The sequence below is a fragment of the Nothoprocta perdicaria genome, unplaced genomic scaffold (genome assembly GCF_003342845.1).
Source record: "Nothoprocta perdicaria isolate Ctin4 unplaced genomic scaffold, notPer1 scaffold_163, whole genome shotgun sequence".
NCBI lineage: Eukaryota > Metazoa > Chordata > Aves > Tinamiformes > Tinamidae > Nothoprocta > Nothoprocta perdicaria.
The window spans coordinates 662320-679801 of record NW_020454794.1 but is presented as its reverse complement, the minus strand read 5'-3'; the positions used below and the strand labels follow the sequence as shown (position 1 = coordinate 679801).

At 43.7% G+C, this 17482-nt stretch overlaps 1 protein-coding gene across 11 annotated transcripts in view; it reads left to right on the top strand.

The window, feature by feature from the left end:
- The window catches only part of INPP4A (inositol polyphosphate-4-phosphatase type I A), a 50448-nt gene that overhangs the window by 11037 nt on the left and 21929 nt on the right, over positions 1–17482 (top strand). For 4 of the 11 annotated variants that reach the window (XM_026035630.1, XM_026035629.1, XM_026035628.1 and 1 more), the window contains exons 9-17: positions 547–677; positions 1060–1164; positions 1915–2023; positions 4796–4813; positions 6947–7130; positions 8363–8581; positions 10235–10373; positions 13419–13451; positions 16837–17009. In XM_026035630.1, the coding sequence (XP_025891415.1) occupies positions 547–677; positions 1060–1164; positions 1915–2023; positions 4796–4813; positions 6947–7130; positions 8363–8581; positions 10235–10373; positions 13419–13451; positions 16837–17009 (1111 nt within the window). Of the gene's footprint in view, positions 1–546; positions 678–1059; positions 1165–1914; positions 2024–4795; positions 4814–6946; positions 7131–8362; positions 8582–10234; positions 10503–13418; positions 13452–16836; positions 17010–17482 lie in introns of all 11 variants that reach the window. The other 7 variants (XM_026035624.1, XM_026035621.1, XM_026035620.1 and 4 more) reach the window with 5 other exon arrangements.

Genomic DNA, 17482 nt, shown 5'->3' with positions numbered 1-17482 from the left:
ACTGCAGAGTAGGAATTACTCTGTCAAATGCTGTCTCAGATTGTATACAGGCGATTGATTGAAGCTGTGGGTAAGAAGGGATACTGAGAGAATGCAAAAAGGTCTACTAAATCCTTCTGATTAATGGTAGTACTCCATCCTCTGTGTTAATGTGAGTTCTGTTTAGTGTTGGCTTATTTACTTTTACTTTTTCYCTTCTTCCTCTGTTCCAAGTAGCATATTTAGTCCAACAAGATAGTAATCATAAGCGTTACATAAAACTGTCTGGCCTTGGAAACTGTCTTGTAGATACCTGACAGGAGGCACAAGGAGTGTCTGTGGTTGGCAGATAGGTGCTAATCTCCCCCCTAAATCTTTCACGGTTCAGATTTAACTTGAGAGCAAACTTGATTATCTTAAAACACCCAAGAAAGRTCATCCCTGTCCCACGGGTGAATTCAGAATGTGTCAGCCGAGAATGGTCCTGTGTTGCTGTAATGTGGAATGACAGTTCCTGGTGGACAGCAGAGCTAAACATCTCTCTTTTTTTTCCCCTTCCTTTTCTAGGGTTTGTGAGCTGGAAGAGCTAGGAGAGTTGTCTCCCTGCTGGGAAAGCCTTCGTCGACAAATAGTTACTCAGTACCAAACAATTATATTAACTTATCAAGAAAATCTAACYGACCTGCATCAGTATAAAGGTCAGCAAGATCTATTTGCAGTAATAAAAATCATGCACCTCAATTGTGCTTGTCAGTGTTCCTCTTAAGTTGGTAACTCAGAATGATTTCGTTTGATGATTAAAAATACTGTTTAGGTAATTTTCTTTTATTAACCTTTATTATGAATTTGCTGATGATTTGAGAATATTTTTCTTCTTGTTTGTCATTATTTCACCCTTAAAGTTGAAAAATTTCGTGAACAATGACAGAAAGGCTCATTTTCCTGTATGTTTTCCTCCTATCCTTTCTTATAGCACATAGCAAATGTKGAATAAAGTCTCTTAAGTAGTTAAGCTTAGGAGAAGCGGAGGATTTTTAAAGTTCAGCTGCAGAATAATTATTTTTCATTTGTGTTTCCCAGGTCCTTCATTTAAGGCCAGTAGCCTGAAAGCTGATAAAAAACTGGAATTCGTTCCCACAAATCTACATATACAGAGAATGAGAGTCCAGGATGATGCAGGATCAGGTATATTTCTTCTTTTTCTCTTCTCCATTTTTTCTGTTTCTTTTTTTTTTCTTCCATTTTGGGTTTCCATCCTCAACCCCAGAGCCAAGTTTCTCCATACTGTTGTTGCGTAGTAGTAATGCCACATGACGTTGTTATAGCACCTTCCATCCTTGGATTCCGAATATCTTTGCAAAAGAAGAGGTGTAAGTATAATTGTCCCCGTTTTAAAGGTGGCACAACTAAGTTCTGGACTTAACTGTGCCTGAGGTGATGTAGGTGAGCCTTGGTGCTGTGGAGCCCATTGGTTTAAACTGCTGCACTCGTTCCAGTCTCTTTGGATCTTGCCAGGATAGTAAAGGCTGTGACTGTTGTTAAACGCTAAGTTTATGTGCTTTTTATTTATTTATTTATTCTTCCTCTGGAAGCATCAAATAAAATCATGCCGGTTCATTCACAGGCTTGTTTCTTTCTAAATAACCTAGTTTTGCCCTTGGTTTAATGCAGCTGACCACTAATCACAGACACAAGCTTGCACTGTGTGTATCCATGTGAGGGACACCTGTAACGGGAGGTTCATTTTTTTCCACTTTAAAAGTACTTGTTGGATTTCCAGGGCCTCTAAAACGATTCAGCTTCTCTGTGTCCTTCAAAATACTGGCACAAGACTTGGCAAAGTTGCTTTCAGAGTAGCTTTTAAATTTCCCACAGCTGTTTGTGCACAGGAAAGATGACAAGCTTTCATTTGTAAGTCCTTTTTGTCCATCCCAGATCAGAACTACGACATAGTCACCATAGGAGCACCAGCAGCTCATTGCCAAGGCTTTAAATCAGGAGGCTTGCGGAAAAAGCTGCATAAATTTGAAGAGGCAAAGAAACAGTAAGTAGAAATATTTTTGTGTCAGCTGCTTTCATGCCTTTTGCTAGTGCTTCATGCTCAGTGGTTTGGAAGGTCATTACATTCCATGTTTTTGTTGCACCTCATTCAAGAGTTCTGCTATACAATGTGAAGATGAGTTCCTGCTTTTCCAAAAAATAAGGAAAACAATTTCCACTTTGCTTTACCATATTTACTTGTTTACTGATAGGCTCTTTGTAGTGCTCTTTTTAGTGAAACCTTTAACTTTCTAGAACACTTGTGGATTAATTATTTTAGGTATTTTAAGTGTTGGGTTTGAGATTTGCCTAAATTTAGGTTAGAAAATCTGACCGTAGGACCTCCTTAATGATACCACGCCACACTTTTCACCCTGTTATTTTCAGATTTCTACCCCTGTCATAGCTTCCAGGCGTTCAGGTTGATGAATTCTCCTTCGTGCGAAACAACTGTGCTTGATAGGCAATTTTCTCATTGAAAGCTTGGGTTGGGTTGAATGGGTTGAGCGTGGGTTGAATATTGAGGGAGTATTTTCTGTACTGCCTCAAGGTTTGTGCAGGCCACGTGCAGAGCAGGCTTCTGACCCCAGCTTCACTCTACCCTACRGGCAGGATACCTCCCCTGCATCATCCTTGTCTTTAGGGACTCTCTGGAAGTGCAACCATATGCACTGGAGGAAGAAGCAGGAACTGGGAAGGTCACATATACTCCAGGGACAGACCTGCACGGAGTCCACACTGACTCCCAAAGACTGCTCCCTGGGTCTGCCTTAGATTTGCTGCAGTACAGAGGATTTGAGGAACAGTGAGAGTGGCACTGCAGGGAATCTCYGTAGCCAGGGGAGCAGAGTCCTTGAAAATGCTCTTTCAAAAAGAAGGGATTGATGGTTTGGAGCTGATGTAAGGAATGAGTGATGCACTTGAGCATCAGGCTGCTGGGAGCAGTCAGGCTCTGCCAGCTTGGAGAACTGGTTTTGGCAGTGGATTAGTGAAGAGCAGTATCCTGTGAACATTAGTCAAATGTGTAGAAAGAGCAGTATGAGAATCTGCCAGGTGTGCTTGTCCCTAACTTGCCGGGTGGGTAGGATAGGACTGCAGGAAACTGAACCTGGATATACTGCTACACTAAGGTCACCCTTAGACACCTTATTAGGCCTTGGACACTGTATCCTTAGACACCAATGCTGCTTTCTGAAATACCCTCCTCTGTCACCTGGGGTGGGTCTCGCTCTTGCAATATTCAAGGCCCTATGTATTTTTTATTCTCTCACAGTAAGTAAGCTGATCAGAGAGTTTAATTTCTGTCCAGTGCCTTTCCTGTAAGCATTATATAACYCATCTTTCTGGCTCCAGGAAAACTGCAGGTTCCACATCTGAAGGAGAAGTTTTCTCTGGTGGTACTTGCATAGGCTGTGGACCTTTTGCTACTCTGGAGAATTATTTGGGGGGATTTTCCTGTTCAGCATTCACTTAGATGGCAGTTAGCACTTTTGCAGTAATTTATTCCAGGTCAGGTAAAAGCAAACAGGGACATGTCCACACAGAGAATCATGATAGGTTTTTGATACAGAAGATTAGAAAATCAAGTATTAATTATCACATATTTCATCTGGTTTGTTTAGCTGGTGTTTCTATTCTAGAGAATTTATTACACTCATGTATTGGAGCTGTAGAAAACCCCCTCAAAATCCTGAAATATTCTGTAGTTTGAGATATACAGAATGATCTTTGAAAGACCTTGTGCTGTGTAATTGAGACCTGCTGTTATGTGCTTAAGGTTTTAACACCAGCACTGTGGGCCACAGCCCCCAGAAATTCAACCATTAGGTACCCTGGCATAAACGGAATCGATAAGGAAGAGCCCCTTCCAGTTGGAAATGTGCTAAACAAGTCTGGTAACAACAACGATCTGCAGGTAGCCAGACTGCAGCCAGGAGTGATGGGATTCCCATCCTCCGTTTCCAATGCCTTTAGTGCCTTTAATGTCTTTAGTGAACACCTGAGCTCGGTGTCCTGGCGGATACCTATGGATGAGGGGCTGGTACCCTCCTGCAGGTACCCTCACCAGGCCGTGAGGGTTCCTGTTTCTCTCCATGGACCATGCCAGTGGTATAGGATGACTAGCTTGGATGCAGACATTTATGGTGTAGGTGCCTGCAGCTGGGTGAGGTGTGTGTATCCAGTCCTCACTTTCTGTTGCCAGTGCTAGTTCTAGGGCTTAGGTTATAAGCAAGTTAAGGCTCAGTTTTGCAGTGGCCCCTGCCAGCCTAAAGCACATTAAGAGCAGGCTCTTGACTGGGTTTATTGATAAACCTATTATGTTGCATTATGTATCCCATGGCTTACTAATTGATTAATTATATTGTAAATCTAATTGGCATATGTACTGATACGGYAGTATGAATTTCATCTTGGCTGTTAATGTATATTATGATTTTAGGATTGCAAAAGCAAGGGGGCTTTTTTTAAGTAGCACTTTGTTGTCATGCAAACCCCTGTAATAGAATTGAGTTTCCTCTCTTTGATTTCCCTCTTACCTAGCTGTTGTTCAATTCTTTTATCTTTCACTGGCAAAATCCTTCTTTGTGAACCACATTTCCCCCAAACTAGACATGTGGCAATCTGTGTTTTTGGCTTACGAGTTTAATCGTATGTAGCTGCCTTGTTGAAAACACGACACGTATATGTGATTTCCCCAAGCATCCTTTGCTTTGTTTTCTGCTTTTGGTATCTGCTAACAATCTGCTAATTTTATGTTGGTTTTTCATTTTTTTAGCAGTTATGAGGAGTGTTGGTGAGTTTTCTGTTTCTGAGTGTTCTGTAGAGAGGGTTTCTGTTCCTTGGGTTGTTTTGTTTTGCTTTGTTTCCTTTCTCTTTTCTTTGGCAAAGACCTAGTGTGTTCTAGAGTGTGCAGGGCTTTTTAATGTCATGCATCACGGCGCCCCTCATCGTGCTCTAAATGACTGCAGCTACTCTGTGGAACATGATGTGTGAATGGATCTCGTTTCCYCTGCAATGTTTGTTTGTAATGAACAGCTGCTTCCTGGCTCTCCCAGGGCAGAAGTTAGAAACCTGAAGATTAGAAAAAAAAAAAACGGATCTTTTCGTGTGTTATTTCTGGTGAAAACAGAAAATAGTAGAAGATAAGGAAGATAGTACTATTTGGTAATGCTTATGGTGACATATTGGGCATGGTTTATATTTTTGTAATCCATGTCTTCGTTGAAACATTTTCACCCGACCTTGGTGTATTTTTCTTCATGTCATGGTGCTCAGTGCTATAAAAAGGAGTCATTATTGATGGTTGAACAGTGCRGAAGTTCTGCTCTAAATTACTTACGTTTAGGGTTGAATCTCTAATCCACCGAGAGCTTTAAGCTGGTGTTATAGCTTACTTTACGCAGCCCAGCGAGAGCTGTTCATTTGAAAAAGCAATTGCAGGTTGGAAAGATTATGTGTGTGAACCTTACACCATACAATCTGCCCCAGTCATCCCCGCAAATGTTCGTGATTAAAAAAGTAATAATTCCAAGTGAGATCTCAACATGCTGCATGGCCTTTCCTGCCACCTACTTCATCCTTGTGCATGTTAATCACGCCGTAGTGGAAAGAAATTGCTCAGAGGAATCGTCACTGAGATCTCCAGTCAGTACCGGGCCTGAGTCACGTGCGCCCCGAGTCCTAAAAGCCGAGATTTATTTTCTCCAAGGCTTAGGGCAGTCCCAGGAAGCGCCCTCCGCTCCGGTGCCTCGCCAGAGGGACGCAAATAAGGAAGCTCTTTCAAGGATCCCTTCTGCTCCTCTGCCCTTTGAAAAGGCCGTTTCAACACGTGGGGACGTTTCAGCAGGAACCCCGACAGATTAACCCCTCTTGCCTTAGGCTCTGTGAAGGGGCTGGCGTCGGTGGCGGTTGTTCGGAGCGAGGCCCGGGCAGCTCTCCTGTTTTCCCTCACAGACGCCGTGCGGGGCGGCAGCTGCGGTTCCGCAGGGAGCGCTGGGCCCGGCCCGGCCCGGCTCGCCGCCCCCGCGCTCCTGCCTGCTGAGGCCGGCGCTGAATCCGTTCACTGCTCTGAGAAATGAGTATCGCAAAATTAAGATGTAATCTGGTGGGTGGCACCTCTCGGTGCCACAGCACCAATGGGATATGGCTCTTGGCACAGCTGGAATATTGGCCTCATACTTGCACGGCTTTCATGCCAGGGGGGAGAAAATACAACAAGTTATCCGGCAAAGGGAGAGATGGCAGCTTGGTTCCAAATAATCCGGCTGTTATGCAACTTCAGCCAGCTGAGAGCTGAATTTTTTTCCCTTGCACCCCCAAGTAGACRGTATCAGTGGAGCTCCAGTATGCTGACATATGCTTTACTGGTATAGGTTGCTTCCCTTCCCGGCTGGAGAAAAGGTTGCTGTTGCTGGTATAGCTCAAATAAGGCCTTTTTCAACAGAGAGAAGTGCCCAACAGCAGAGGGTGTTGCGAGCAGTACAGCAGTGTCTGCACTAGGGCTCGGGGTGGCGATTCTCTGTGGGCAGAGCACAGATTTTCTTTCCATGGTGCTAACAGGTAGTTTAAGTACCYGGCCTCGGTGAGAGTCTGTGTGGTAAGGAGAGGGAGAGCGGGGCAAACTGTCCGTGAGCGCAATGGTTCCCTCTCCGGTGGAAAATCACATCCTCCTCAGCAAAATTGACCCTCTAGGATAGGAGCTCAGTCACCTGGCGTAAGGGATTAGTGAATTTGCATCTCACTGCTCCCAGTAAAGGCAGGGAGGCTCTAGGATYGTGTTCCTGCTGTGCAATTGCCCACTTGCCTTTCCCTGCTGATCGCTATCGCGGGTGGTTTTTTGTTGTCTGCCATTCATCCCCCAGCATGCTGCTGTAGTGTGTGTGCTCTCAGGTCCATTTTCCCCCTAAAAGCATTGCTTCTCTTTCAGCACCTCCACAAGTTCCCAGTCTATAATCTACATCCCACAGGACATCGTTAGAGCAAAGGAAATCATTGCACAAATCAACACCCTGAAAACTCAAGTCAGTTACTATGCTGAAAGGCTCTCAAGAGCTGCCAAGGATAGATCAGCTAACGGCCTCGAAAGAACACTTGCCATCCTGGCAGACAAGGTAGGAGAATAACATGCCCCCGAAGTACAGCATATCCTGAAGCACACTGTGCCTTTTTAATCTCTTTTTCTTCAGTAAGTTTTCTGGAGACATTTATTTTACCATGTACAGTAATATATTGTACCACATACAGTCTTAAAAAATAGGAAAATCRGATCAGCCTTTTGAATCCACTGCATTTTACGGGGGTTTTCTCCTGCCTTTCTCACTTATCTGCCTCTGCCTTCTCTTGAGAGTGGAGAGCTAAGAGCGTAAAACAAGGTGTTCTGCTACCCTCTATTCAGTCACCGTATTCCAGAAATGAGCATTCCTTRTTTTCTTTAAACCCCTTTTCTTTGTAAACCTTTTTTTTTTCTTTTATGTCCCTATTAAGCATCTAAACACAGTCTTCCACCGCAGTGCAACACAATCTGATTTACAGGGGAACAAAGCAAATAAATGACTTCTTATGTCCACAGAGGAGATCTCAAGTTTCTAAATAGCAGTAATAGCAGAGATGTATGTTCAACCATCTTGCCATAAGTTGACCTGCTTGAGGGGATATGTATTCAGCTTCCTGGAGTGTGATCGCCTATAGAAGAATTAGTTATTAGAATATTCATTCTAAATTTATACAGCAATGTATTGTGCAGCAATGTGCAATTAATCATTGGGACAAGGAGGAGCTGGATAGTTGTATAACTTGGTATGGGCTTTTTTTTTTTTTTTTTTTTAATAGACATATAGATGAGTTGAATTCTTAATCACACAGCCTACAGATATCCTGTCATATATAATGCCACTAAATATGACAAGGAACGTGCTGCATTGTTTAGGGGGTTGTGTCTTTAGCCTCCTTCTTAAGATTGTTTGCTATTGACACTGGGTGGTAGAGGTTAAAACTTGACTTGTCTGCTGTGGAACTGTTGGATATTGTAAGAMAAAATGCCTCCACGTTGTTTTAACCTTACATCAAATGGAGAGTGGCATGCTAAAAACATGTTGAGAATTGCAAATTTATTACTGCATTTTTCAATAAGAGGCTAAAACAGTTGTATGACCTTTGGAAATGTATGCTTTGTAGTTTGACATCTTATGTATCTTTCTAAGGGATGCTATAAAATGCTTTTAAAGGCATCTCAGACGCTGCTTAAAGATGGTTATTTTGTTTTAAAAAGAAGAGATTTACAAAAAAAAAAAGTATACAGAATGATGGAAATGTTATCAATTGTTGGGGTTTTATTGCTTTTTAGACCCGGCAACTTGTCACAGTCTGTGACTGCAAGCTGTTGGCAAACTCAATACATGGACTGAACGCTGCAAGGCCAGATTACATCGCTTCAAAGGCTTCCCCCACCTCTGGGGAAGGGGAACAAGTGATGCTGAGGAACGACCAGGACACCCTGGTGGCCAGGTGGACGGGGCGGAATAGCCGGTCTTCTTTGCAGGTGGATTGGCATGAAGAGGAATGGGTACGTTTGCTCGGGGGAGACATCCGTGTTCTCCTCTTTTTGGCTTTCAGCTGCTGTGTTCTTTACTTGGTAAGCTCTGTGACTGCTTGTCAGAGATGCAAAGGATACACATTTTGGAGCACGTTATTATGTGTTTTAGTCATCTAGTAGAGACACTGGTAAGCTAGCAAAGTCAAGTCTTAATAAATAATTCTGTGTCTCTGGAACAACAGACATCATTACTTTTGTTCCAAGGGAAAATAAMCAGATTTGAAAGTAAACAGCTGAGGATCATACTACAAGGGGCTCTAGACTTCACCAAAATAAAACACATTTGTGTGTTTTAGCTGTAGAGTGCAACTTTGCAAACTTTTCTCCTGTTTTTTTTTTTCCCCTGACCTAAATATTTGGAACTTACCATCCATCTCTATTTTTGTTAGAAACAGCTTTTTAAAATTGTTTGCACTAAGGATTTAAATGTTTTTCCATTCAAGTCTGCCAATTTAAATAAGAATTGGCCCGTTTTAAGTACTGTCATTTGTAATAAAAACAGAAGTGAACTAGATTTCAAAAAATAGTCCAGATTAATTAAAAGTTATTAATTTTATGAAATATCAATGTAGAAATGGAATCCAGTTTATTTGAAAATGGAATCCAGTTTATTTACCCTGACATGATCTGATTGTTTTCATGTGCTTTAATTTACACTCAGACTTGCAGGAATGAGATACTAATAAAGCTGGTTCAGTTGATTAGATGCTAATATTGCTCTACAGCAATTTTGTTACTTGCAGAATTATATAGGAAAATAATTATTATGTCATCTTTTTCATCTATCAATAGTGACTTTATTATTAACTTAGTAGTACAGGGGAGTTGTTTTCTCTGCAAAGCAGACTTGATACCTAGATCATTCCAAGTCTTTATAATAATTTCAGAAGTATTTCAGATGATTTTAATTAGCATTTCTATATACTGTATTTTTATTCCTTCATCTCAGTTCCTTTGGCTGCAGCTACAAAAGCAGCATTTATCTTTATGGAAATAGTAGCTTTTAAGAATTGACTAAAGAGACTAGCACTGTATAAATTAAAGTGGGCACTACCTTCTCCCCTCATACTTCCAAAATTATCTAAAACTTCTCTGCATTTAGCTTACTTCTGGATCCATCCAAGCTTAGGAGGGAATGCTGTGTCCTCTTCTGCATTCCTAGCCTTGAAAGGAATGGGGGACATCTGCTTCTATGAGTATTTTGAGGGGAGAAAAGGTTCTCGCTGAATTCTAATCACTTTAGTCCTTAAGGAAATACATCTTTAAAGGAGAAAAGTCAGTAAAAGTGAGAAAATGTTTCCCAGTCAAGCGCAAGTTTCAAGAATAGAAATGGAAGCCTTTTGGAAATTGCAATAGTGACACATAGGTTAAAGAGGCATGTAGAATTGTTCAGCAAATTTAATGTTAACATAGCTCTTCAGTTTATTGTGTGACACCTTTACATGGTGATATGCTGATATATTTATATATACAGAKTTTGTGTGTGCACAAATGTAACCACAAGAGCCCAGAAGCAACTTTGCTTAGAATCACACCAGGAAATGTATGTGCCAAGGGATTTATTGCCCACTGTCTCTTTCCTTTAAGAAAAAATAATTGAGAAGGGAATGTTTTTCTTTCAAGGAGAAGGTGTGGTTGAATGTAGACAAAAGTCTGGAGTGTATTATACAGAGGGTGGACAAACTCCTGCAGAAGGAGCGCCTGCAGAGCGACAGCTGCGAAGACGTTTTCCAGTGCGACACCAGCTGCACGAGTAAGAAAGGTAATCGGGACACTCGCGCCTACTGGATAAATCCAGAAGACTTAGATGAGGTCTCCTCTCCACCTTCATCATCCTCACCAGCACCTCCATCCACACCACCTTGCGCATGCCATTCCCTCAGAAGCACACGTGCGTATGCCCGAGCCCGCCGCGCGCTCGCCTCCTCCCCGGCCTGCCGCCTCCTCCCGCCCCTGTCCCGCAGGGAGCGCCCGTGTCCCGCCGGGAGCGCTGCCGCTCGGAGCCGCGAGGCCCCTCGCTTGGCTGGGAGCCCTGGGCCAGCTGGAGCCGCTCCTCTTGGCGCCACTGGGATTTCKCCTTCTCTGGCCGCCTTGGGGCTTCTCGGGGGGCTCCTGTTGCAAGTGGAGCTTAGAAAGGGAACCGCTGTAGGGGGTGAAATACAACACGAGAGAAGTGCAGGCACCACTGCTGTGGTGGTCCCAGCTGGGCTGCCAAAGGGAAGGAGGATCGCCAGGCAGGCCCTTAGACTGAGGTAAACTTGGATGAACTTCCCAGAGTTTTAAGCAGACAGTAACCCAAAACTTTGATCCGGAAGTCCTTGACTAGTTAGATTTCACATAGCTGGAAGGTAGGAATTGGCACTGCCAATTCCACAGTGGAATAATCCTGTCAAAATCACGAGGTCATGAGGGTACTGCGCAGAATCCAGGTGCTTAATGCCAGGAGCTTGCAAATGAGAGGGATCCTTACCAGTTTAGGTTGATAGTTTTCCAGCCTTGCATTAAATTCCAAAATTATTTCATTTACATATATACACATTTGGCTTGTTCCCCCATTCTTTGCTATAAGAAATCGTCACGGCCACTGTCCTTTTCCCATTTAATGGAACAGGTATGCCAAGTCTAGCTCTAGAAAGAGATTTGTGCTTCCATTCCCTTATTCCTGGTCTGTCTTAATCGTTTCATGGCTCTTCCTTCCTTGCATATGTCTGTGACTTCATGTCCATTCATCTCGACATTGCAGTAAAGTTGGAAGTACCTTAGAGGATAAAGAAAAAATGGAAAAAAAAAAAAGGCAAGAAGGAGGTTAAAATAAATGTTTATTTTACTATTTAGTATTATTTAGTATGGCTGYGTGCCTCTATTGCATTTGATTTGCTTAGCATTCTAAATGACTGTGGTTTCCAAAGTTAGACTGACGTTTTGGGGTAKGATAAAGGAATAGAGGGGGAAAGTCTTGTTTCAGAATATGCCCTATTCATATTTATGCCTCAGTTGTGTTCTAGCAGATTGACAGCTTGAAATGTTTCTATTTGCTATCTACATTTATGAAGTTTTATGTAATTTACTCTGAAATTTTAATACAGTAAGCTTTAATGCACCTTCATATCAACAATAACAGGTTTTGAATTTTTAATATTATAAAAAGAAAAAAATCTGTAGTGAGTGGTATCAGAAGCTTTTTCCAATGAAATTCCATGCTAAAAGCATTTTAAAACAATCTTTTCCAAAATTTACACAGAGTTTTCAGTCAAAATTTTACCTCTGCTCTGGATCTCACTTATGTCATACCAAAGAGGAATTAGCTGCAGTAGTTGCATTCCCTCCTGTGCCTCTGGAACAGGAAAAAGAATCCCATTTAATCCACAGAATTTGACAAATTAAATCCAGACATGTAGCAAGCTTTGAAGTTGAGTGGTTGCCACTTCCCAGTACTGCTGAAGTTTAAGGACTAGACTGGAGGTCTTAAGCGCTGTCAAGCAAAGTCTTGCCTGAACATAGCTTAAAAAATCCTCGAGGGGGTATCCTGTTTCTTAGGTATCTGATGCAACAGCTTCCATGTTATAAGAGAACATGAACTCATTGAAATCAATTGGAATTTTTCCATCAAATTCACTTCCTTTTCTCCACCCCAAAGCTGCTATCGCTCAACACAGCTGACTTTGGGAATAACTGAAAATAAAGAATGTCCATTCTGTAGGTTTAGATGCCAACTTTTTAACATTTTTCTTGTGAACTATTCAAAGGAGTAGTACTTTAATAATTAACTTTTTGTCAGATGAACAAACGAACAGATTAACAACCAGGACTTAGTCTGAATGCAGTGTTAAAAAATAAAAACAAACAAGATAAAGCTTAATCCTATATACTGCCAGAGCTGATCGAAGATGCCGTAAAATGCTACTAAAGGACTTTAAGGGCCCCCTTTAGAGGTGAACATTTCAAAAAAAGATATTGCCTAAAATAGAGGGACCTTAAGATATTTTGATTTTTATTTTCATTATAGACTCAGATATTCATTATGAAAATTCCATTGGGGCATGTGTTTTCTTCAATGAATACTATGAGACTTAACAGGTTGTCTTTGTGCTTATAGTTGAATTTGTTATTTTCTGCTGCCATTTTCACATCCGTGGTTCATTGACTGGTGAATCTGGATGTGAACACAACGGATGTTTAAATCTGCTGGTTTAATGAAAGGCTATTCCTTAATGCAAGGCGTGTTGTAGCAGGGAGCACTGCCCTTCTACGTTTTGCACCGCGCTCTAGCTCTTCTCCTCTGACAAGCTGTCCCTGTCACGAGCTTCACTGGGGAGCTTTGAGCTCTTAACACACCACGCAGTGCGGGTGTTAACTGCCTCAGAAACTGTGCAGCAGAAAACGGTGATATCCTGTATATCCTAAAATAGCGAAAGGCCGATACTCTCGCAGCGTGGGGCACCTTAATGCGGCTTTCTGCGAGGCGCGCGAGCACGTTGAACCTCCTGCTAGTCTTTTGCTATCCTGTTCAGCTGCCTTCTTGCCAGCTTACTCTGGAATTGCACTAAGCCAGCGGTTCTCCAATGGTGCCTGTGATCACTGCGGGTCACCAGCGCCCCGGGGCCATCCCTGGGGAGGCACCGGGGCCTTGTCCCGGTGTCCCCGAGCTCAGGGATGGGGRAGTGGGGGGGACAGCCTGGGGCCAGGGACTAGCTCTGCTAAGCTGCGCCTCGCTGCGAGATCCCCGGCCCCGAGCATTTGAGTTGCTCATGTTGAGACTGTGTTGCTGCTCCCTAATCATGCATGTCGCCCCTCCATTTCTGTGCAGATGGCAGCCCCGCTCCGGAGGAATCGGGCCCAGGTATGTGCGTTCATGGCTTCCGCTTCTTCTGGGAACGGCGGGGTTTTGTTTGTGCGCAAACCACCCGACGCGGGCCTGGCTGATGAGGCTGACCCTTACGGAACGGTAAATGCTCCGCAGCGTCCTGTGGTCTGCCGAGGCGCCTTGGGACGTTGTAGTTGCCTGAGGTACAGTGCGAGAGGGTGTCTGGCAAGCGCTGCTCGCCCACGTCTCACACCTGAGTGTCGGAGAGCGTTTGTTGCTCCACGTGGCACGTGCGACTGGACACGTGTGGGAGGCAGCGGTTTGGGCCCTGCTCCCGGTGCCGGTGAGGCCCACGGGAGCCCCACGTGAAGGTGTTTTCAGACGTGCCCTTTCACATGCCTCGGGGAAGCTGCTTTCCAAATGAGAAAGCAGCTTCGAAAGCTTTCCGAATGAGAAAGATGAAGCTGCTTTCCAAATGAGCCCTTGGACACCGAGCTCCGGGGCCGAGCCGCCGGGGCTGAGGGAAAGCCACGTGGCCAGGGGATGCAGCAGGCCGGCCTCGGCTTTCGGGAGCCTCAGTGAAGGCCTTGATCAGCTGCTCAGCTTCTTCCTTGTCTCCCCGTAGTTCCTCACACCGTTGTTGTATGTACAACATCTGAACACCTCAGTGACACTGCTCATTCCCAGCTGGATGGCTGTAATTTTTCCAGTCCGAGATTAGTTTAATCAAGCTGCGTGAAGGTTAAGTTTGAGGATGGGTGCAGCGTGGGCCTCTTGGGTTTAGCAAAGCCAGTGGGCTTTGCCCTTACAACTTCAACACTGAAAAGACTCAAGATACTTGGTTGGAAACTCAAGGCTCTGCAGTCCAGTTATTACAATATGTTTGCTGCTCTGCCAAAATACCAAAATAAAATTTCCAAAATAAAATCCTTTCCCACATATATGTTAAAATCTCTGATTTATACAGAGGGGCTCCACTATATGACTCTATAGGCCTTACCAGCACATTTTTTTTTCTTCCTTTATATGTAACATGTCAAAGTGTGTCTTAAAATATGGTTTTGCTCAGCACTGCTGGTAAGAAAAGCCAAAAAGACTTGCAGAGCCAAGGCTGGCCCTTACTTACCAGACAGAGATCAGCTGTAGCTGTTGGAGAGGAGCCTGCAGGATTTGTGTCTTGCCATGCAGCGTGTGTCTGTAAAACACACCGAGCAAACGACAGGCTTCCTGACGGTTTGCACTGCGCCAGCTTTCAAATCTGGAATAACTTTTAACATGAACTAGAGACCTCTGATAAAAATGGGATTTATGTCCAAAATGTATCCCAAGCTGGCTTGGACTCAAGCTCCAGCTGTTGTAAATCTACAACAGTTCCTTCTGTCCCCGTTGACGTGAGGCCCTAAACCAACTTATTCTATCTATAGATTTGCTCTGTGGAGTCAATGATAGCTTAAAAATATTCTGGTCATCTTGTAAAACATAAGAGCAGAGCTCAGAATAGGTTTCTCCTTAGAGTGCTTGTGGTGGCTGCAAGTGCCACTGCTTAATTTATGGAGCACCCCTTGCAGAAATAAGGAGATTGATGAGGCAAAGACAGAATAAGGAAGGAAGAGTCCAAGTGAATGTGAACACAGAGAGCCCTTTTTGTTTAAAAGCTGTTATTGGAATGTGCCACCCTGATTTGAGCATTTGGCAGTGATTTCTTTTATTCATGTTTACTGTTAATGGCAGCTTCCACGCCTGAGCAGGGGGCTTGGACTAGGTGATCTCCAGAGGTCCCAGCCACCCTCTCCTCTTTTGTGATACTTTATGATKGCCATTTAAAACAAAGCATTGCCCAAGCACCCTACGATTTTAAATCTTCCTGGAGTTACTTATCCATATACACATATGCATATCCAGGCAAGGCAATGATGATGTGCCAGATCTCTCCATTTTTTTAAAGTTCTCATTCCTGCAGAGCAAAGCTTTTAAGTGCAGTAACAGAAACACTTCATTAGTATCATCTGGATTTTGCTTTCAGAGTGTTATGACATCTGTTTTATTTTGAGAGGAAAATATTTAATAGAATATGAGAGAAGCCATAATTCTTTGTTCTTTTGATGTTTCCTGCACTCTTAAAGTAAAATGATGAAACAGAGCCAAATAACTTCCCTTCATCTAGTTTATGAGATTGTCTATCTGCCACGTAGCACAAAGCAAGGATAGCGCTGTTCATCTTGTCCGTTATGTTTCTGCTAGCAGACTCCTCAAGTTCCACTCTTTGGATGGTTATCCAAGAAGCRTGTGTTATTGCCGGCCCTTAGCGCTGCCTTGCAGTCGGAGTCACCAACAGCTTCCTGCCACAGGCCTGGAGTGACCCTGTGCTCAGGGGTTCCGCTCTGCGCGCAGCCCCGTCCTGCCACAGCCGTCCAGGAGAGGCTGCTGGAGCTGCTGGAGCTCCTGCGCTTCCCACAGATAAAACACATGGGCCTTCCCTTCAAAGGGAAGTGTCCTGCTTTAGCTTTATGTTAAAGAGGGCAGAACCAAAACACTGTTCTGGCCTCTCCTTGTGCTGCAGAGAAGACTTCTCATGCGCTTGTGGAAATGGATTTTAAAAACTGGTGGCCAATAAGACAGAAGGTGAAAGAAGGCTGGRAAGGAAACGAGAGGCCTTCTCTTTAGGGAGAGTTAACAGTGCAGTGCTCCAGGTGCTGAAACAGGGCCCTGGCAGCCCAATTGCATTTCCCTGTCACAGCAGCCCCTACAGCTTCTAATGATATGGCCAGTCYGGGCCACTGCACATTTTTACTGGCTAGCTCTAAGCCTTCAAAGCCACTCAGTAGATTGGGGACACTTAAAAAGAGAGACTACGTGATTTTGTACCTACCTGCCTTATAATTAGCACGCTGCCAATGAGAAATGAACTTCACTGAGGTGTCGCGGAARGATAAATAGTTTTAAGATAGTGAAGCAGTTAAACGATACGATCATGAGACCCCAAAATTTCAGGATAGGAGTGTCTGAGAGAAATCTCATTGACAGAAGTGGCCCAAAAGATCTGCACTGGACCCTCCATGCTGYGTCCCTGCACTGTGAAAGGGTGTGTTTGAACAAGCACACACATTTATAYACCCTTGTGTATACGGATATGTCTCTTCCTGTTGTGCTTTCCAAACAGCTGTTGTATGGTCTGTTCTGTGGGGCAGACCTGGGAGCTATTACATGGCTGGGAAAGCTTTAACAACCTTCTAGAGTAGAAATCTCCATGTTTTCCTCCTTTGAGGAAGGAAACGAGCAGGGATTCAGCAGACAGCCAGAGTAAAAGAAGCACTAAGAGTAGATCATTTTGCTTTAACTTGCAACGGGGGATTTTATCTACATGGGTGTGTGTTTCAAACAGAGGGCTTAGACCAAGATTCATTTTGCTTTTCTTACCCAGGTGAATGGAGCGAGGCCCTTTACCCCTTGCTGACGACGCTCACGGACTGCGTGGCCATGATGAGTGACAAGGCCAAGAAAGCCATGGTGTTTTTGCTCATGCAGGACAGCGCGCCAACGATAGGGCTGTGCCTGAGCCTGCAGTATCGCAGGGACGTTGTCTTCTGCCAAACTGTAAGCAAAGACATTCGCGTGGTTTGATTATGCTCAGACCTGGGCCAGGGTTTTATGAAGTATGGCAGATGTCTGCAGAATTTTTCTGAGCTATTTTTACCCTCAGGTTGAACACTATGATCTGCTGTCACAGATTGTGCTGTCCTGTTATTTATTGTTCACTTGCATGTGTTTGGGAACTGAGAAACAGTGAGGAAAATGCTGTATACAGAAACAACTTGCCAGTGCCACTGATCCAAAACCAGAAGTGTGAAAGAGAAAGGAGGGAAAAAAAAGAAARCTTTATAAGCAGAAAGTACTCCCACACTTATATTTGTATGAGGAAAACCAATAGGGTCTTTAATGCCTAAGGAGAGAATTCCAGCCCCAAGGAGAGGAACGGGTGCTGAGATTTTATTGAAGTCCTTTTTTGAGACCTGTTGGGATCTCTTTTGTGCCAGCCGCTCACTAGGAGATGTCTGGAGGCACTTTCC